The 18869-nt window shown below is 46.1% G+C and overlaps 1 protein-coding gene across 3 annotated transcripts in view; it reads right to left on the reverse strand.

The window, feature by feature from the left end:
* Positions 1-18869, reverse strand: part of Arhgap28 (Rho GTPase activating protein 28) — a 166941-nt gene that overhangs the window by 19048 nt on the left and 129024 nt on the right. For 2 of the 3 annotated variants that reach the window (XM_006245626.5, NM_001191815.1), the window contains exons 6-13: positions 14444-14528; positions 12087-12229; positions 11022-11187; positions 10828-10919; positions 8897-8974; positions 4188-4350; positions 1307-1389; positions 61-258 (exon numbers count right to left, since the gene is read on the reverse strand). In XM_006245626.5, the coding sequence (XP_006245688.1) occupies positions 61-258; positions 1307-1389; positions 4188-4350; positions 8897-8974; positions 10828-10919; positions 11022-11187; positions 12087-12229; positions 14444-14528 (1008 nt within the window). The remainder of the gene's footprint in view (positions 1-60; positions 259-1306; positions 1390-4187; positions 4351-8896; positions 8975-10827; positions 10920-11021; positions 11188-12086; positions 12230-14443; positions 14529-18869) is intronic. The other variant, XM_039083430.2, reaches the window with a different exon arrangement.

Below are 18869 nucleotides of genomic sequence, written 5' to 3' on the forward strand. Positions count from 1 at the left end.
ATCTCCCTGCAGATGGTGTCTTTCACAGGGACACTGGACAGCCCTCGGAGCCTTACTCACCTTCCACAGAATTTTCTGGTACGTCAGCATCAGGCGGATGATGTGGGCTGCAGTGTTGGCCACCAGCAGTTCCTCACAGTCGGAGTGCTTGCTTCTGCTGAAGAACAGGTTGGGCGCCATCACCGTGGAAATGTTCCACAGGCTCATGCGGTTCTTGGATTCATTGGCGATCACTTTATTGAAGAATGTCATCAGAGCCTAACAGGAGACAGGAGAACCGAGTCACAGCCCCTGTGAACCACTGAGGGGCTTCTCTGATGGTGACCACACACCCTACAGCCTTCACTGTGTTGCTAGGAAGGTGCCCGAAGGCAACGGTGAACAAACGTGTCCTGCGTCCCCTTAAATTGCTTAGAGGAAGAAACACGAGCAGTTAATTCAGCTGTCTGCTTTATGAAGTAATTCCCTTCTTACGGGCGTATTACCATGGAGTCTGCAGATAATAGACTTTCTTTTTAATCCTAAACAAGTTTGACAAATATTGAAATTAAACATCAACCAGGGAGAGGAAAACACTGCAGTTCAAACAAAATAAATGCAATTTTGCTGTGCAGGAAGGAAAATAATTCTTTATGTAAAAACGCCCTCAATTGAAAGCCCTGCTGTCAATAGCAATTTACTGTTTCCTTGAGGAAAAAAAAAAATTAAGCAACAGGAGTCTCTCCTCCCTCAGCCCAAGAGCAAAGGCAGGCGAATGTCTCAAAGCATGACTTTAGACATGTCGCCTTTCTGAAGTTGTTCCTGTGCTTGTTTCGTTGTTCACACTGGCCTGCAACTTGTGATCCCCCTGCCTCAGCTTCCTAAGTCCTGGCAATACTTGCATGCGCCACAATGCCTGGCTCTTTTGACTGCTTTTTGTTAATTATAAAATCTTCACCTGGAACAGCAGATATTTATGTGCGGCTTTTGTAAGCATTAAGAGAAAAGGAAAGGAAACTTGGTAATTTTCAAAGTGCGCTAAACTCCCAAGGTGCAGACCCTTATGAGAAAACCTTTGGCACTTCACCAAGAGGCTGAATTGCCCAGAGGGAAGCTCTTTGCTTTCTCAAGTCTGGATTCTACCACTCGGTGTGTCTGTCTGTCTGTTCACGATCTGTTGATGTTCAGAAAGAGTTCTAGAATCTCCATCTTTGTGTCTGCCTCACGGCAACATGACAGGGAGTATGCAAGGCAGTGGGGGGCTGCATCATGCAGACGGCTCTGTGAGCTGTCACACTTCTGCTTCCCCCAGGTGAGCCCCACTTACCTGGGCTGTGTCCCTGTTGGCATCAGGCAGGGCCATGACCATGAGGTGTAAGGCTTGAAACTGCACTTTGATGTCAGGTCCTCCTAACAAGAAGACAGAAATAATCACATGCTTGAAGCCACCCTGATGCATTCTGTCAGCCATCGTGCGAACATCTGGTTGCACAGGAGGGGCCTGACAGCTTAGTGGGAAGGACCCAGCTTTTGAGATCAACAATGTTAATTTGTTCATTTGGACAAGAGCCCCAGTCTGTCACCTCCCTTTCAATCCCATGATGCCGGTTTACGGGCAGGTAGCCAAAAAGATCCTTTAAATCATTACAGGTTTACAGGACAGTTTCCTTTTCCCATAGACCTTGCCTTACTCTATGAAACAGAGGACAAAGCTCAACTCAAAAGCAAGTAAGCATTGCGCTCAAGGACACGGCAGCCCTTGGCCACCAGGTTCGTATCCTGTACTTAGTGCTAAGGCATTCACCCGTTTTGCACATATGCGGGGCTGGCATGAGGATTGCACACACACATGATGTTCAAGTCAGTACCCAAAAGTCATCGCTGTATGCGTGGGCACATTGCTTGTATGACCAGTGCTACTGTCTCATACAGACATATCTGGGAAGTGGTTAGTCTTAGAGGCTGTAGAGAATGTTATTCCCTGATGACACAAGATGGCGCCAGAGGGCTGGCTTCACGCTCAGGGAGGCCATCCACGCAGGATAATGTACAGCCATCCATGCTGAAAATTTAAAGTGCTTTCCGCACTTCCAAACAATCTCCTGGTGAAGAGTGTCTGCAGAAGCATGGGATCTGGAGTCCCGGGAGTTCTCAAGCTGGAGGCTACATTTACGACCCTTCACGATCTGGCTGGAGACCATAGGTTGTTGGTAAAAGCACTGAGCAGCATAGTAAGGAAAACCTCAAGTGAGAGCCTACTGCAGCATTGTGTGTGTGTGTGTGTGTGTGTGTGTGTGTGTGTGTGTGTGTGTGTGTGTGTGTGAATGTTGTAAAGGCTAACGTGCACTGATGTGAGCATGTAATGTATAAATACCAGGACCTAGAAGAACATGTACAGTACCACACTCAGATGAGACATTCTCTAGAATTGGAGAGCCTTGTCTCAGGTGTGATCAATCCCAGAACATCTCGGAGTGAAAGACAAGAGATGCAGATGCAAGTGTAGGTGTGCAGGCGTGTAGGCATGCAGGCATATAGGTATGTAGCTGTGTAGCTGTGCAGGCATGTAGGCATGCAGGCGTGCAAGAGTGTAGGTGTGCAGGCATGCAGACATGTAGGCATGCAGGCATGTAGGTGTGCAGACATATAGGCATGTAGGCATGCAGGCGTGTAGGTGTGCAGGCATGTAGGCATGCAGGCGTGTAGGCATGGAGGCATGTAGGTGTGCAGGCATGTAGGCATGTAGGCATGCAGACATATAGGCATGTAGCTGTGTCGTCACGCAGGTGTGCAGGTGTGGGAGCTCTTTCCATTTCAGAGAATTACGATGTCCTTGTCTCAATTAAAACTCTGATTTGGCAAATGTTCCATTTTCATTTTACTGATGGAGCTCGGCCATACACTGTCTCATTAACAGTTTGTGGCTAATTTATTTAATGCTTCCTAGCACAGAGCTTTCTCTCTCCTGTCTGACAAACCACCTAGTCCTTTAACTGAACCAGCAAGTTGGAGGCCAAGACCGAAAAGAGAAAGTAACTGCACATGAGTGGTAAGTACTCTGTGCCCTCTGAATTCCATGTAGTATGAAGAAGATAGTTCCAATACACACACACACACACACACACACACACACACACACTCACACACTCACACTCATACACTCAAAAACATACACTCACACCTATACACAGTTACTCTCACACACATACTTATGCATACACTTACACACTCACACTCTCACACACTCAGACACAAATGCACACTTATACACTCACCCACACTCACACATAAAGACACACAACACACACTCATACACTCACACACACAGCACTCAATCATATATACACACACTCACAAATACACACATATTCACACACACCCTCACACACTCACACAAAGACACACACTCACACATATGTACTCACAAATACATACACACATACACTCATATACTCACATACCCACATATATACACAAATACATACACACTCACACACATACATACTCGTACACTCCTCACACACACATAGATACACACTCACACACAGACACACACTCACACACACACAGCAAACACTCACACGGACACAAATACACACACACACACACAAATGCTGAGTCACTGTACTGATGATTGGTGGCAGCTTTGGTCTTACCAAGCAAATGACCTATTTAGACACCACAGCCGAACATGTCATTCAGAACAGAATCTAAACTAACTGCACACACAAAGGAGGAAGAGTGTTCACCCATTCTGGAGAAGACCCAGATCATGAGATGACACAGGGGCTGGAACTAGTGGACAAGGTTTTAAAGCAGTTCTCAAAGTACGCAAACAGTGTGAAAGCAAAAGCAAGTACGTACAATGAATGGGGGAGACAGGGCCTGCCAACAGGTGAATTAAACTATTGAAAGGTATCAACTGGAAATTCCAGAACTGAGAAAATTACCTTAAAAATTGGAAAAAAAAAACTATCCTTAAAAGAACCAAAAGGTTTCTTCCTCAGAAAATTAGAAAGTTAAGAACAACAATCTGATTTAGAGATGCAAACCCAGGACCACCATAAATGGCCTTTCACCCCCGGGTCCCACAGATGCCAGCAGTCAGCACAGTGTAACCAACCGCACTTCACGGTGCACCCCACACCTCCCACGCTGTGTCACCTCATGTCTGAGTGTATTTAATCCTATTTAACTTCTTTACTTACTTTCCATCAGAGAGATGAAGGCAGGGATATATTCAATGGGGAAGAGAGAGGTGGGCAGTTCTCTGAAGAATGCTTTCAACATGACCGCGGCTTCTCTGTGACACATTTTGTCCCATTTGAACTTATCAGTGTTGAACCTGGCATCCAGTTCTTCACGGTACTGCTGCAAAGCAAAGCAGTTGGTCAGTACTCAGGGAGGCCGAACGGCAGGGCCTCTTTCCCACCACCACTGCACAAATTCTTTTTGTCTGCAACTTAACAGCTAAAGTTAACACCTGCTAACCCTAACCTTTCCACCAGACTGAACTGGAAAGCCTGTTTGTGAATTAATTTTTAAGAGCATTTCCAGAGCTATCCTGAAAAATAGTCATAATTTTGAAACAATTGGCTGATTCTGCACAGATATAAAACCTCTTTACTGATTCTGTAGCTTCACTTCTGTGGTTTTGGTGGGATAGCACAGCCTCCAAATGATAAATTCTTTGCTCAGTTTTGGCAAAACTGCCATTTTCCTTTCATCATAATCTTCCTGCGCCCTCCCTTCTGTTGCTAAGTCAGGCCGTGAGCATATGCCTCTCCCCTCTTTCACATGTGGAATGAGAGATGCCCCAATAAAGCAACTCTGACTTCACTGCAGGCACAATAATGACTTTCCTGGAATGGGTACAGCGGCTCTCTGCCAACACACACACACACACACACACACACACACACACACATACATGCTCACACACATGTCTTCCACATGTTGGTATGCCTGCCCGACCCTTTGCTCCAATACACTATGCAAACAGCTTGTGTTAAAGCACCAGGCCTCTCTCCATAAGTTCCACTCACATTAAGTTCCTACTTGAAGAAGTCTGTATTATTGGTTCATTGTTTATCAGTGGGAACCATTCTTTAAACTTCTTTACTGTGGTCAAACTCACTTTTTTTTACCATGCCTTTGAATGTGAGGGTTTACCTCAAACAATAGACAGTTGGAATCACCTCCGTCACTGATACCCACTGCTCTAAAGAGATACTTAGATGACACTCCAGTAGCCTTGCGCTTTTTAGAGCCTCTGTCTCATTCTTCTGAGAAGCCTACTTTTAGCCTTGAGAAGGGACAGCCATTTTTTTCATCTCCCATCAAGAGCAGTTCACTAACATGCCAGACACAAGCGCTTCCATGGCTTCCAGAGGCTGTGAAACTGAGATCTGTGAAACTGAGATCTGTGTCAAGCTTGCTGAGTTGGGTGCCAAGGCAGGATACTGATTAAGTATGCAGCCAGCCTGGGTTCAAATGGTGAGATTATGTCTCAAAAAACCCAACAGACAACCAACCAACCAACCTATCAACCAACAAATCCACCAAACAATCCACCAGCCAGCCCACCTACCAACCAACCAACCAACCAGTCAGCCAACCAACAAACCAACCAACCAACCAGCCAACCAACCAACCAATCCACCAGCCAGCTCACCTACCAACCAGTCAATCAGCCAACCAACCAACCAGCCAACCAACTAACCAACCAGTCAGCCAGTCAGCCAATCAATCAACCAACCAACCAGCCCACCAACCAACCAACCAACCAACCAACTAACCAACCAACTAACCAACCAACCAGCCAGTCAGCCAACCAACCAATCAACTAACCAATCAGTCAGCCAGCCAGCCCACCTACCAACCAACCAACCTATCAACCAACCAGTCAGTCAACCAGACAACCAGCTAATCAATCAATCAATAAAAACCTATGTTTTGTTTACCCTTAAGGAGAGCACGGGCAGATCAAAGCCCTGTCCTTAAGTCTCCTTGGAGCACAAAGAAGGCTACATCAATTTCTGAAGCATCTTCACTAATAAAGCAAAGACCCAGCCTGAAGCTACCAAGTCCAGAAGGGAAACCAACACACAAGGTAACATAACTCCAAAGCATCTACAGCCAAACTTGGAGCGGGCGGCAGAGGAGAGGGGAGCTTACGCGTCCAACAGTCTGCCTTCTTCCATAAAACATGTCCCCAGCGTTTGGCTCAAATTTCTGCGATGTTTTGAAAAGAAAATCACTGAGCATTCCAAAGCATTAAATTGGTTCCAAATGATCTGTGGGCCTCAAATTTGGGAGCTGGCTTTGCAACAGTGCTCTCGTTTGGCTCTAGGTGAGCAGCTTCCTCTCAGGCCTGAGTCCCTGTCAGGCCCACTAATCATGTAGAACGCAAAGCCAAGGCTGGACCATTCAATATCAGCATCCCTCAAATGGCTGCTGTCATTTACTTGGCTCGAATCAAAAATAATTAGGATGGCTTTTTAAAAACTGCCTTCCCCCCACGCTTGTTCTGTAGGAAATATACTTCAAGGATGAGAAAAGCAAGGCAGAAAACTTGACAAGCACAGGTACTGAAGGTTTGACTGAATAAAGGAGATATGAAGTCCGGGGCAATGTATCACGACCACTGTCTCTCTAACCGCAGCATTTCCCCAGTTTCTGCTCACTGGCCCAGATTTCTTCCATGCTTGCTTTCCTGAAGCCACAACTACGAAAACATCTGGATTGTATTTGTGGACTAACAAGAGGCAGAATAAACCGGCTGACACAACACCAAACCCCGTAAGGGAAAAAGACTTTGCCCTAAATTCAGTTTGGGAATGTCTGTGTCTGTGGACACGCTGAAGGGTGATGAGCCTCTGGCTAGCAGTTTTCACACAAAGGGTAGATGAAGAAAAGTAACTTCCACTCTAATGTCAAATGTGGGGCACATAAGAATCTTTTCACAGTGGATCTGCATATAGAGGGACTTAGAGGTATGGAGTTTGACTCTGGTTGGAAAGCCGGACTCTTTGGCTCTCTTTGGAGACTCTGACTCAGCTGATAACTTCAGACAACCAAAGCAGGCCACGTTCCTTCCCCATTACTTCGTGCTTTCCCCGGGGGCTTGCCTAGGAACGGAACATGATACATTGAAACTAACTCAATTCAGGAGCCACTAGGAAGTTATCTGCCTTCCAAATGAAACTGTGTTAGAATTTAACTGGCTCCTCGCTGAACGGAGTCGTAACTCCCAACGTGCCCAGCTTCAGACATCCCCTCAAATGAGAACCTGGCCACATTCATTTATAAGAGGTTCAGGTGGCTGATCCTGTCAGCTGGTCAGGCCCCAGCACCTGTGCTAGTCTGTGGCTGAGCTGGCAGATGGTCCAGGCTGCCCCATTTAGCCCAGTGTAGGGGCCCCCTGTTGGGAGGAAGTGACAAGCTTGCACCATAGCCCATGTCCTACTGTCTCTTTCTCCATCCACCTTTTCTCTGGAGGAGCCAATAGACACAGCCTACTTTTCTTTCCACTCAAGAAATATGCTACCATATTTCCAAATTTCTACCTTGAGCCTTCTCATAGGAATAGACTCCCCAAAATGTGTGCTTAAGTGAATTAATGAAGGGGTGCCTCCCTACCCCCGTGCCTTTTCTTTCACTGGCTTATCACAATCATTTCTTCACTACCAAGTGCACGTTCTTTTCAAGGCCCATCACTGGGTGTCCACAGACTGGGGTGACCAAAAGCTAGGCATGGACTCCTCATTGTGTGTGCCCAAAAGGAAACACAAAGATATTTTACTAGAAACTTGCCAGAAAAAATTTTCTCTTCAAGGACTCTTTGCTTTTCTGTAGAGCTTGCCTGTGTGGGTCTAAGAAGGCAAAGCAATGGAAGTCATTGCTGCTGTGTTGGGGTTTCATTACCATAAATGGAATTGGGTTTCAGAGCAGCCGAGTGTGTATTCTGGTGGTTACAGGCACTGCTACAGATTCTTAGACGAAATCCGACCCAAGGAAGAAACTAAGAATGCGTCTCAGCTGAGAGCAATTAGCAATGCACGTAAAAGCCAACGGGCCATATTCTCAAAGACTCCCAAAGGCCAAAGAAACTTGGCAAGCCGAAACGGTTGATCCCCTAAACAGGGCCAGGTGTAGATGAGCAACAGTTTGGATGGAAATGGTTCTCTATTCTAGGTTCTAAGAATCGCAGCATGGAAGAAACGTATAACCAGAAGTACCGAGGAGTATTGCGGCAAGCCAAGCGATACTATCGAAGGAACAATGACAGCCACAAAGACTAGATTTCTGATGCTCACTGGAACTGGGTTGTGGTGACTTGAGTAAGAATGTCCCCCATAGGCTCATATATTTGAACGCTTAGTCATCACGAAGTGGCACAATTAGAGAAGGGTTAGGAGGTGTGGTCTTACGAAGGAGGTGTGGCCTTATAAAGGAGGTGTGGCTTTCACGAAGTAGGTGTGATCTCGTGAAATAGGTGTGGCCTCACAGAGCAGGTGTGCCCTTATGAAGGGGGTATGGCCTCATGAAGGGGGTGTGGCCACACAAAGTGGGTGTGGCTTCACGAAGGAGGTGTGGTCTTGGTGGAGGAAGTGTCACTGGAGGTAGGCTTTGAGTTTTCAAAAGCCCATGCTAAGCCTATTTTTATTCCGTCTGCCTTCTGATCATGATGAAACTCATAGCAACTTGCTGCAGCATGGGAGCAAATTGCTGCTCCCATGGTCTTGCCATGTCTCCACCCTGCTCCCCGCCATGATGACAACAGACTCACCCTCTGAAACTATAAGCAAGCCCCTAACCAAATACTTTATTTTATAAATGTTTCACTGGTCCTGAGCGGCTGAACACTGACTGAGACAGCTTGTGTCTTTATCTAGGAAGAGAGAGCACTGAGTACCTTGACTTTGGCAGTACATCCAGACAGTCGAAAGATTCCTTCCGATTCCAGACCTGATTCCTCCACTTTCTGAAAAAACTAGAAATCAACAATAAATTACACAAATGAACTATCTCTGTAGGGTGACAAACATGAATAGTGAGGGTAATAATCGGAAGACAGCTAACTGTACCTGTGAACCTGATACAGGAGTGATGTCTGAAATACTAATGACTACTCAACAAGGTTAACGCTGCCTCTGGTTTGCCAGCCAGTGAATTCTCCTTTAGTTCTGGGCTATAACTTCCCAACATCAAATCCTACCCATGGACGCTGTTGGGTATGTTCTCTTATCTACTGTGATCTTCTTCTGGCCTCTTTCAAACATGATTATCGTTTCTCTTATGCAGATCAACCACTAGGATCAAAGTCTAAATCACACTGTGTGTCTACGACCACACTACCCTGCATGCGCTCAATCTCATCCAAATCTACCCTCATTGGCTGCAAAGGACCTGACTACGAACTTAAGGAATTCTAGAAGACTAAGTAAGGACTTTCTTAAACGCTCATGGCGGTAGTGGTGATGATGGTGACTGTGTTGATGGCGGTGAAGACATGATGGTGGTGGCAGTGTTGACCTTCCCTGCTATTCTCTCAACCCTGACCTGTCCTATTCTTCCCCCTTCTGAGGCAGGCTGAGGCATGGGGATGGGAAGCAAGCGTCCTAGGTTCAGAAGGCTGGAGGGAGCCGCAACAGCACACCGCAGATTCCTTCAGGGATGGGGAAAGAAGGCGCTCTTGTCTCGTAGTGGCTGAGGGACAGCGCCTCAGATTGCCTTAAGTGAGGCAGAGGACAACAGCCATCAGAATGGCTGCTGGTTGCTGAGTTGAGGATGTAATATGAGTCTACACCGTTCACTTAGCATCTATAAGCACCTCACGATCAGTGCTGTTGCTACGTTCTGGGCTGGGTTTTACACCTATGCCTGTAAACGTGCTGAATTGTCATGGTTTTTTAAAAGTTGATTTTTCCAAATCCATCCTTGACATTTAGGACAAAGCACGTCATTTGTGCTTTAATTTCCGAGGAGGAAGGGCAGCACGGTGACAAGGACTCCGGGCTTGGCACATGAGCTCAAGGACTCTGGGCTAGGCATGAGCCGTGTTACCTCTGAAATTAGCTCATCCTTTCTGCCCCAGTTTGCAAGGAGATAAAAAAAACAAACAAACAAAAAAAAACCCTGCCCCTTGGGCCTCTCCATGCTGATGACACAGGATATGTATGACACCATTGGCACAGCCCTTCCCCACAGAAGACAGAGAGGTGCCAGCATCTTCTGGCTGTCACCGTACCCTCCCTGCTCCTTCACTGGCCAGTTGATCACAATACTCGAGGAAGCAGCTCAGGATGAAGCCCCGAGAGCCACTTCCATGAGGAGAAGAGGGAGGATGCAGAGCTGTTCGTGTGGGTAAATCAAGTCTGCTTCCCCAGCCAGGGTTTTGTGCATCCTTTACAAACTATTTAAAATCCAGCAAGGTCTGTGATAAAGACCTGGGGTGTTAAGTGTGCCACCGGGAGGCACTGTTGAGTAAATGCGAACTTAGGTAAGCATGGTTCAGTTGCTACTCGTATTTAAAAATGCACAACTTAAAAGTAAATGAGTAGTGGGGCAGGAGAGACAGTTTAGTGGTTAAGAGCAGACACTGAGTCCAATTGCCAGCATCTTCACAGAGAGGCTCACCTCTGCCTGTACACCAGCACAAGGGATCTGACATCATCTCATCCCCTCAGGGGCTCACACATATGTGTGCTGGCACACACAGAGACACAGACACACAGCCTCTGTGATAAGCAATGGTCCGACCTCAAGGGGACTCGGCCATCTTTAACTCTAAGAGAAAGCGCCCACTGAGCTCACTGTCTCCCTGGTCTTTTGCACATGACTCACTTTTTGTAACACAAGGGGAACTTTCACGGCAGGGTCCTTCTTCCGGTCATTGTCCAGGAGGACTGTAAGTGGCACTCCGAAAATCCCGTTGTCTGCAGTGAAAAGAACCAAGGGAGGAAGAAAACGTGAGAGTCAGGAACATGTCCTTGTGTCCCAGGGTGGCACTGAGGACGGCAGCCTGGCCTCTTAGTTACCTCGGCCTCTCACTCTCTCTGTTTTGTTTCTCTTCAGTTGTATCCGGAAAGCATCGAAGAAGGCCGTCAGCTCAATCAGAGAAAGATGGCGGATTTTCTTCATGTCTTCGGCAGACAGGTCCCCCGTCTCGGTCAACCCAAATCTCGTTTTCTGAACAATAAATTTCTAAAAGATACAGTGAAAGCATTTATTTGTTTTAGTCAAATGAAATCAGGACACTCTAAATTTATACAACAAAACCTATTGGTTAATACCTACGAAGAGAGTCCTGGGCCAAAGAGACAGTGAGTGAGTAGTGGTTTAAGAACACGAATAGAGCAAGGCTATGCTAATTAGAGGCAAAACAGCACCCTGAAGGGTGGATATAGTAGCTGTCATGGTTGTGGACATGGCCGGACCGCAGCTGTGACAACAGCCTCCTCTTCTTTCTCCATCGATCTGTGCTTGAGTGTATGGGCACATTTCTGTGTGTAAGCATAGTTAGGCTCGCTGTATAACAGGAGTGTGGACGTCAGAAGCTGTGTGTATGTACACATTTCTATGTGTACCCGTAGGTGGGCTTGCCATAGCAGGTATGTAGGCGTCAGAGTCAGTCCTTGCCTCTCACCCTACTTGACACGAAGTCTCATTAGTGTTGGCTGCTGAGATTGTAACACTAGTTGGCTTATAAACTCTGGGAACCTGAACCCTGAACTCCTCTGAACCCCTCCTCTCATCTCAGCAGGGAGCTCTGAAATTACAGATGAGCTCTACCATGTGCATGTTCGCGTGGGTGCTGGAGGGTCATGGTGCTTGCCTGGCAAGTGCTTTCACCCACTGCACCATCCCCACGGCCCAGCAACTGCCTTCTTACAAGGCCTCTACATGCCATTGTTCTGAAATCAGGATTATGTGAGGTGCACACACTCAAAACAACACATCAAGGCATATCCCAGAGGACACACAGTGCTGGTGCCTGGCCTCCCCAGCTCCCTTACACATACAGAAAAGAAAAAAACAATCCACAGGTCGACACAGAAGGCATCTCGGGAAGTTATCAGACTGACCGCAGAGGCTTTACTCACAGGTAAGACATAGTCTTCTTTCTTAATGTCTGACTTCTTCCATTTATTTCTGTCTGGGGTCTCTGTCACCACTTCTGAGTAAGACACCTCAAAGGATAGCTCTTCAGCCTCTGGTGGAATGTTCTTCTCTAGATAATCATCATCTAAATGAAACAAGAGTCAAGAAATGTAATACACCCTTGAGCCATCCTCGGAAAAGTCAACTACCAATATTTACAAGGTATGCTGGGGTACCGAAATCTGGGACACAGAGCCTGGCTCCCTAGTAACACAGTGTTGCTCCGACCTTCACTACGGACACACGTCTACCAGTGTCCAAAACAACCGTCCAATCCAATTTTTAACATTTTAAGCTCTTACGAGTAATAAATGTTTAGAAGGATTAGAGGCTAAGTCTGGAATGTATCTCTGTGTTCCTCTGAGGTTAAAAACTCCCCTCTACTCTCACAAGCACAAATGGCTTTTAAGATTATCCAGTGTGAACTCCACCGCTGGGTATGCGGGGAACTTATTCTCCATTTCTATAATTTGATACCGGCCTAGCATTCGCATGACGCACATTAAGCAGCACCTGACTGGGTCACATGACAGAAATGTCCCACAGCCGCCTTTCTCAAGCCAGGCTGTGAATTAGGGCAAATGATTTCTTGTTGCAAACCAACTGTCCAATACGAAACTGACTTCAGAGTAGGAGTCCAACAGGATATCTTGTTCCTTTGCCTGCCAAACGTTTTTACGTGCAATGTAAAAGAATCATTTGATTACAAACACCTTTTATTTCTGCTGCCTCCTTAGAACCCTGACTAAAAGTCAAGGAGATCAGAATGACAGGAGGCAGAATTAATCAGTAAGATTAACAAGAGAGCTGCTTGTGTCAACATTAAAATCTGGGGGTGGGAGGGAGCTTATAAATGAATGCCTTACAGTTTTGAGTATGAACAGGAGCTAGAGCTCAGCAAAGGGCTGCAGAGGAGTTAGGAAGGGGCAGAGGGTTGGTGGGTCAGGATGCTTGACTTCTGCAGAGGGTTGTGCTGTGCACGGGGGAAGGAAGGCTAGAACCTTTGGAGAGCAGCAACCAAGCAGGGTGGGTGTCTGTCTCTGATGCTATGATCACAACCAGAGCCCGGGCGGTAAGTAAACAGACCGATGGGAAAGCTTTTCTGTCAAGTTTCTCCTCCTGCTTATTTTATTTTCGGTATTAGCAATATTGAAAAACAATTCGCACATCAGGCAATTCGATGAAGTTGATGGACTGTGGCAGGTCACAGCTGGGCAGCCATCGCCATGATCAATTCTGGGATGCTTTCATCACCGCCTCTTTGCAGTTGGATGTAGACGGTGAAAGTGGAAGCTGTGCTTCTCCAAAGAGAGAATGTGCCATTTCTCAAAAGAGAGGAATCCCGAAGGCATGGACTCGGGGGCCCGGCCTTGGACTAGGGGGATTCCACCATGAGTGTCTCCAGTGTCAGAAGTTCAGAGAAGAGTCAGCACGGATAGCCTGTACATCAGAAGCTGCCCAAGGCCAACACACGCTTACTCCCTCAGTAACTGGGAGCCTTGGATGAGGCAGCTTCGAAGCCTCCTTGTAACACTGGATATATGGTCCTTATGGAGAGGCAGAAGTCAAGGCCAGTGCCCCAGTGATAATCTCTTACCATACTTGTTGGAAGTGAAGGACGGCTTCACTTCCCATTTATCTGGGTTAACACTGTCTGTGGTGACAAAATAGGCTGTCTGAAGTGGGTGAGGGAGGGAGTGCTGGAAGCAACAGAATCATAACACATCATGCAGAATAAAAGTGAAGATGGGGAGAGCCATGAGCACGAGCAGCAGAGCACAGTTAGATAAGACTAAGGCGTTCTGAGGCACCATTGCCAAGCACGGTGACCGACTATAACAATCACGTGCTACATGATTCAGAAACTGGCAAGAAAGGAACTTAAAAGCTTCATCAGAAAGAATGTTGTAAATGGTAAGATATGCTTAGGAGTTAGATAGGCTCAGCCTGACACAAACACTATCCAGTGTATGTATACAATGTATCCATCAAACATTACCCATACTTGTGTACCCTACTCAAGTATCACCAGAGGCAAGTATATGTACATATTTATGGTGTTAGACGTAAGTACTATGTATACAGTTATGGTGTTACACATAACTACTGTGTAACACTTGTGGTGTTAACACAGTCTGTGTTAAAAGTGGATGTGTTACATTAAATACTGAAAACAAAATTAACTGCTAACTGCACTGGATGGCAGATCCAAAGGGAGAAGGCGCAGCACAGCCTCACCAGGGGACAGCACAGCCTCACCAGGGGACAGCACAGCCTCACCAGGGGACATGCCACTTACCACTCAGCCCACGCTGAACCGACTGCTCAGTGTCTGCAGATCCATTGGTATGAACGGGAATATCTGGGATAGCCTCAAGTATTGACTGCCAAGCAAGGAAAGAGGAGCAGAAAACATTTATTACAAATACAGTGACCCTTAATCTTCTAAATTCTTGGTTGTAAACCTAGCTTTCAACAGCTAAGCCGTCTCTCCAGCCCTCCGTTCATCTCGGTCAGATTTATGTTCTGTAAGCTGTGTGTTTTTTCACAAATATAGTTCTCCATCTCACAAATGGTTTGCAATGATCCCAGTTGTCTCCACGGTTGGTTTAGATGGGTGCAGCTTGCCCAAGTTTCTCAAAGGAACTCTGTAGAAGTATTCATAACTAACTCTACCTTCTTATTCATAAGCTGCTTCTGCAAAAATGTAGCAGCTAGAATGCTTGATGATACGTATTTGATAATTACATCTGTTAATCTGGATACATTGTTCCAATTATAGTCATAGTGCTAATGTTAGCATATCAGTTCTCTCAATGTGAGATACAGAATCACAACAACTAACAAAAACGTTAACTATTGGGCCAGGTGTGGTGGGTATCTGCCTGTAATCCCAGTACACAAGAGGAAAAGACACCAGCTGAAGTTATAGACCAGTGTGATCAACATAGCAGGTTCTAGGCCAGCCTGGTCTAAATACTGAGTCCCAGACCAGGCTGGTCTACAAAGTGAGTTCTACCAGCCTGATCTCTATGTATAGAGGGCTTTAAGCCATCCATCTTTACATAGAGAGGTCTAGACCAGTCTGACCTACACAGTAAGTTCCAGGGTAACATGGTTTACGTAGTAAGATCCTGTCTCAAAAGAAACACAAACCAATAACACCAAAAGGTTTTTCCAAATTAAGAAATGATCTTTTAAGTCAAATCCCCATTCTTAATCTGGCTCCTTCCACATAGAAACCCTGCCACACAGCTTGGTGCCCTGTTTCTTCTATTAGAAGCTGAGTTTTACAGAGTGAGTCTCTGCTCATGTCTGGAAGCGAGTACCAGAGAGAAAGAGAGGGAGAGGGAGGGGGAGGGGGACAGAAGGAGGCAGGGAGGGAGGGAGAGAGGGAGAGAGAGATTGACTTTCTACCAAAAAAAAAATTCATTCAAAACTACGAATTCTAACGCGGAGTTATTATCTACCAACATCCAACACGTGTGACTTCAAGAAATTGCTGTTCTAGGAAGCCGTTATAAGCAATTCACACATAAAACCTGTCCTTTCCTCCCACAGACCGTGATACCTCGTGTTTTATTCTTATGTGTGTTTAGCAATCACTGAATGCTTGCAGAAAGATCCTGTATCACGTGCTGCAGGTGGCACAAGGGAGTCTCGGATTCTCAGCCTCCTGGTTTCTTTTGATCCCTGCTTGATTTCAAATGAGATTTAAAAATCCCTGAATGGTACAAGTCCCATGAAAGTAGGTGGCCAAGTCTTGACATGCAGATGCCTGTACACTGCAATTTCTAGAGGAAAACACAGGCTCTAAAAACCTATCATTACAGCATGTAGATCACCCACAGCTATAATTTAATATGCTGCATCTTCCAAATGCCCGTGTCTTGGTCTTCTATTGACAGGTGATAGATACCTTGACAAGTAGAGCCTATTGGGATATTTTAGGTCATCGGGGGACTGATGCTCAAAGAAAACTGTACAACAGAACAAAACAAAGCAACAGTCTCCTGCTACGACTGGGGGATCATCTGAGAATAATATAATTTCACCTGCCCACCAGTGATTCTTGGGCAGGGATTGGCTCCAAGAACTCTTACAGATATCAATAGCATAGCATTTGCGTCTGACCAATGCACATCTCTTGAGTTGTTTAAAGCATCCTGCACTGTGTACAGTACCTCACGGTGTAAGTGCTATGTGAAAAGCTATTACACTGTGCATCTCAGCTGTCAACGCTGCTGAGAAAAGAATGACAAGAAAAAAAAACATCTGTGCACATCCAGTACAGATACAACATCTCCCATCTGCAGTTGAGGAGTCTGTCATTCAAGACATTCATTTCGATAAATACTGGGTGATCATTTGATGTAATTCAACCTACAGTCTACAATAAAGCAATTATGAGGCTTAGAAATCCAGAACAAATATTCTGCTTAATTATGAAACATTAGAAGAAAAGCGCTAATGAGCCTTTCAAGAGGAAGGCATGACGTCTCTCTGAGTTCATCTGGCAGGAAGGATTCCTCAGAAGGGAAAAGGAAGACTTGCAGGTGAACTCCATTCTGGCAAATTTCAAAGACAGACCTCTAGGGATGTGGAGGTTTACTCATGGTCATTTCAATACAGAAAATGATAAAGATCTGGGTAACAGAGTACTACTGTACCAGCAAAGGTAAATCTTCCAGAAGAGCTAATGGGAGGTCAGTTTATTGCACTCCACAAAACCAATTCTAGTGGACAAGGTCTCCCCCTAGGGCAAAACTTGGGGTCTTGGTGCATTGTGAAGCAGTACAGGCATTCAAGACATCTAGGTGCTGGAGATTAGCATCTGGAACGTCAGAGACCTCAGCAGTCTCTCAGCCAAGTGGCAGAAGTCCAGCCACCCTGGAGAGACTCACAGCTGGTGGTCCACGCTTCCGTACAAGGAAGAACCACAGATGACATGTGGAATATGGATCCTCATGGTGAAGGTCCAAGAACCTCCCAGCACAATTACAGTGAACGCTGTGTTGGCATCATAGGGAACCCCAGCAACCCCCACTTTAATCGACATCTACAAATAAAGACCCTCTGAATAACAACCCAAAGTGACAGAAGTTGAAGACTGTTGTCAGGGAGACTGTCTTAGCCCTAATACTGTCTTATTTATATCACACTGACATCTGATTTTCACCAAAATAAATAAATAAATAATAGATAGATAAAACTTTGTAAAAAAAATAAAATTAAGTGAAACATTGATAGATGAGTATATTCTGCCTCTAGCTCTGTAATTACCACATCGGATTCAGTTCTGCTCCCACATCTTCCTCAACCTTCTAAGGGACGATGTATGGCCAGTAAGGATTCCTTTGGATCGACGTCCAAAAGGAATCAATGATGAGGAGAAACCAGAAGGAAAGAAGGAAGACTGTAAACTGCACGACTCTGACGGGACCCACAAGTGTGTGCTCACAGAACTGCCACGGGAAACCAAAATGCACGAGGAACGTCTGCCATCATCTCCCGTGGGATCGGAGTGAGGGATCCGTCCTACTTCACACTCACTTGGTGCACCCTTCATTGCTGCCATGAACGAGGCACTGGTTTGCCATGAACAAGGAGTGTTTGAGGGCCAATGCCCTCAAGACAAGTGATCATGTAGCAGGTCTTGAGCTCTCCTGTAATTGAGAACACATCGGAGAGCCCCACAAGAGTCAAGCAATATGTGCAGTGCATCTTGGATGCACGATGTGCAGCTGTCAACATGGCTGCCTCAGCAATGAGGAAGGTGACCAAGAGTGTCTGAACCGAAGAAACTGTGACAAAGGACACAGGTACAAGTAGTCCACATGCATTCACAAGATAACACCTATAGGTCCCACAGATGGATGTGAAGAGAGGTGAGGGAGGAGAAGCTGAGGCTGAAGCACAGCGATGGCTTGGGTACCTGGGTACTACCAGCAGAGATAGTAAACAGAGATTCTTAGTGAAGGGCTGAGAATGGGACATCCGAGCAAAATGGAACAGGCAGGACTGCTGCAGGTAACTCCTGTGATCACCGAAGTTTCCAAGTGGGATCCTATTAGAAGGGGGTAGATTTCAGGTGATCTCTAAACTAGAGACAGTCTCACTGCTTGCTTGTTTGAGATCAGTTTAGACACATGTGTCTAGCAACATTGGTTTTCCAAATGATGGGTGAACCCCAGGGTACTACATGAACATCCCTTATCCTGTTCCTCAAGATAGGCAGTGAATAAGAAACTGTTGCCCTGGGGGAATGAACAGGAATAGGTACCACCTCTTCTGGGCATCCACTGGGCTCAGCCTCCCATCAATGGAGCACCAAGATCCCATCAAATAGGGCTCTGCCATTACTACCATTTCTCTGGCAGAGAACCGGCTCAGGGACACTTAGTGCACACAGTAGTGTAAGTGGAGGGAAAGGACATGGATTTTTGATGAAAAAGCATAACGTTTGCTCAAGGTTGGGGGTGGGTTATGCAAAGAGAGAGCTTGAATGGGTGAGCCTTCAGAAGCAGGCTGGGAATGAATTCAGGCAGGCAAGGTCCAGCACCTCCAGTGTCCTGCAGGAGCTCTCTCACTTCCCCAAGAAACAAAGGGACTTGAAGGTTAATGTGGGGAAGTGAAGGGAACTCAGGGAGCCACTGGAGATTCTCTGTGGGAACTCCGTGAAGGAGATGACCGTTAACAACTCCCTCCACCCTTGACTGGAAGGA

This window comes from Rattus norvegicus, chromosome 9, assembly GCF_036323735.1.
Source record: "Rattus norvegicus strain BN/NHsdMcwi chromosome 9, GRCr8, whole genome shotgun sequence".
In the NCBI taxonomy this organism is placed as follows: domain Eukaryota; kingdom Metazoa; phylum Chordata; class Mammalia; order Rodentia; family Muridae; genus Rattus; species Rattus norvegicus.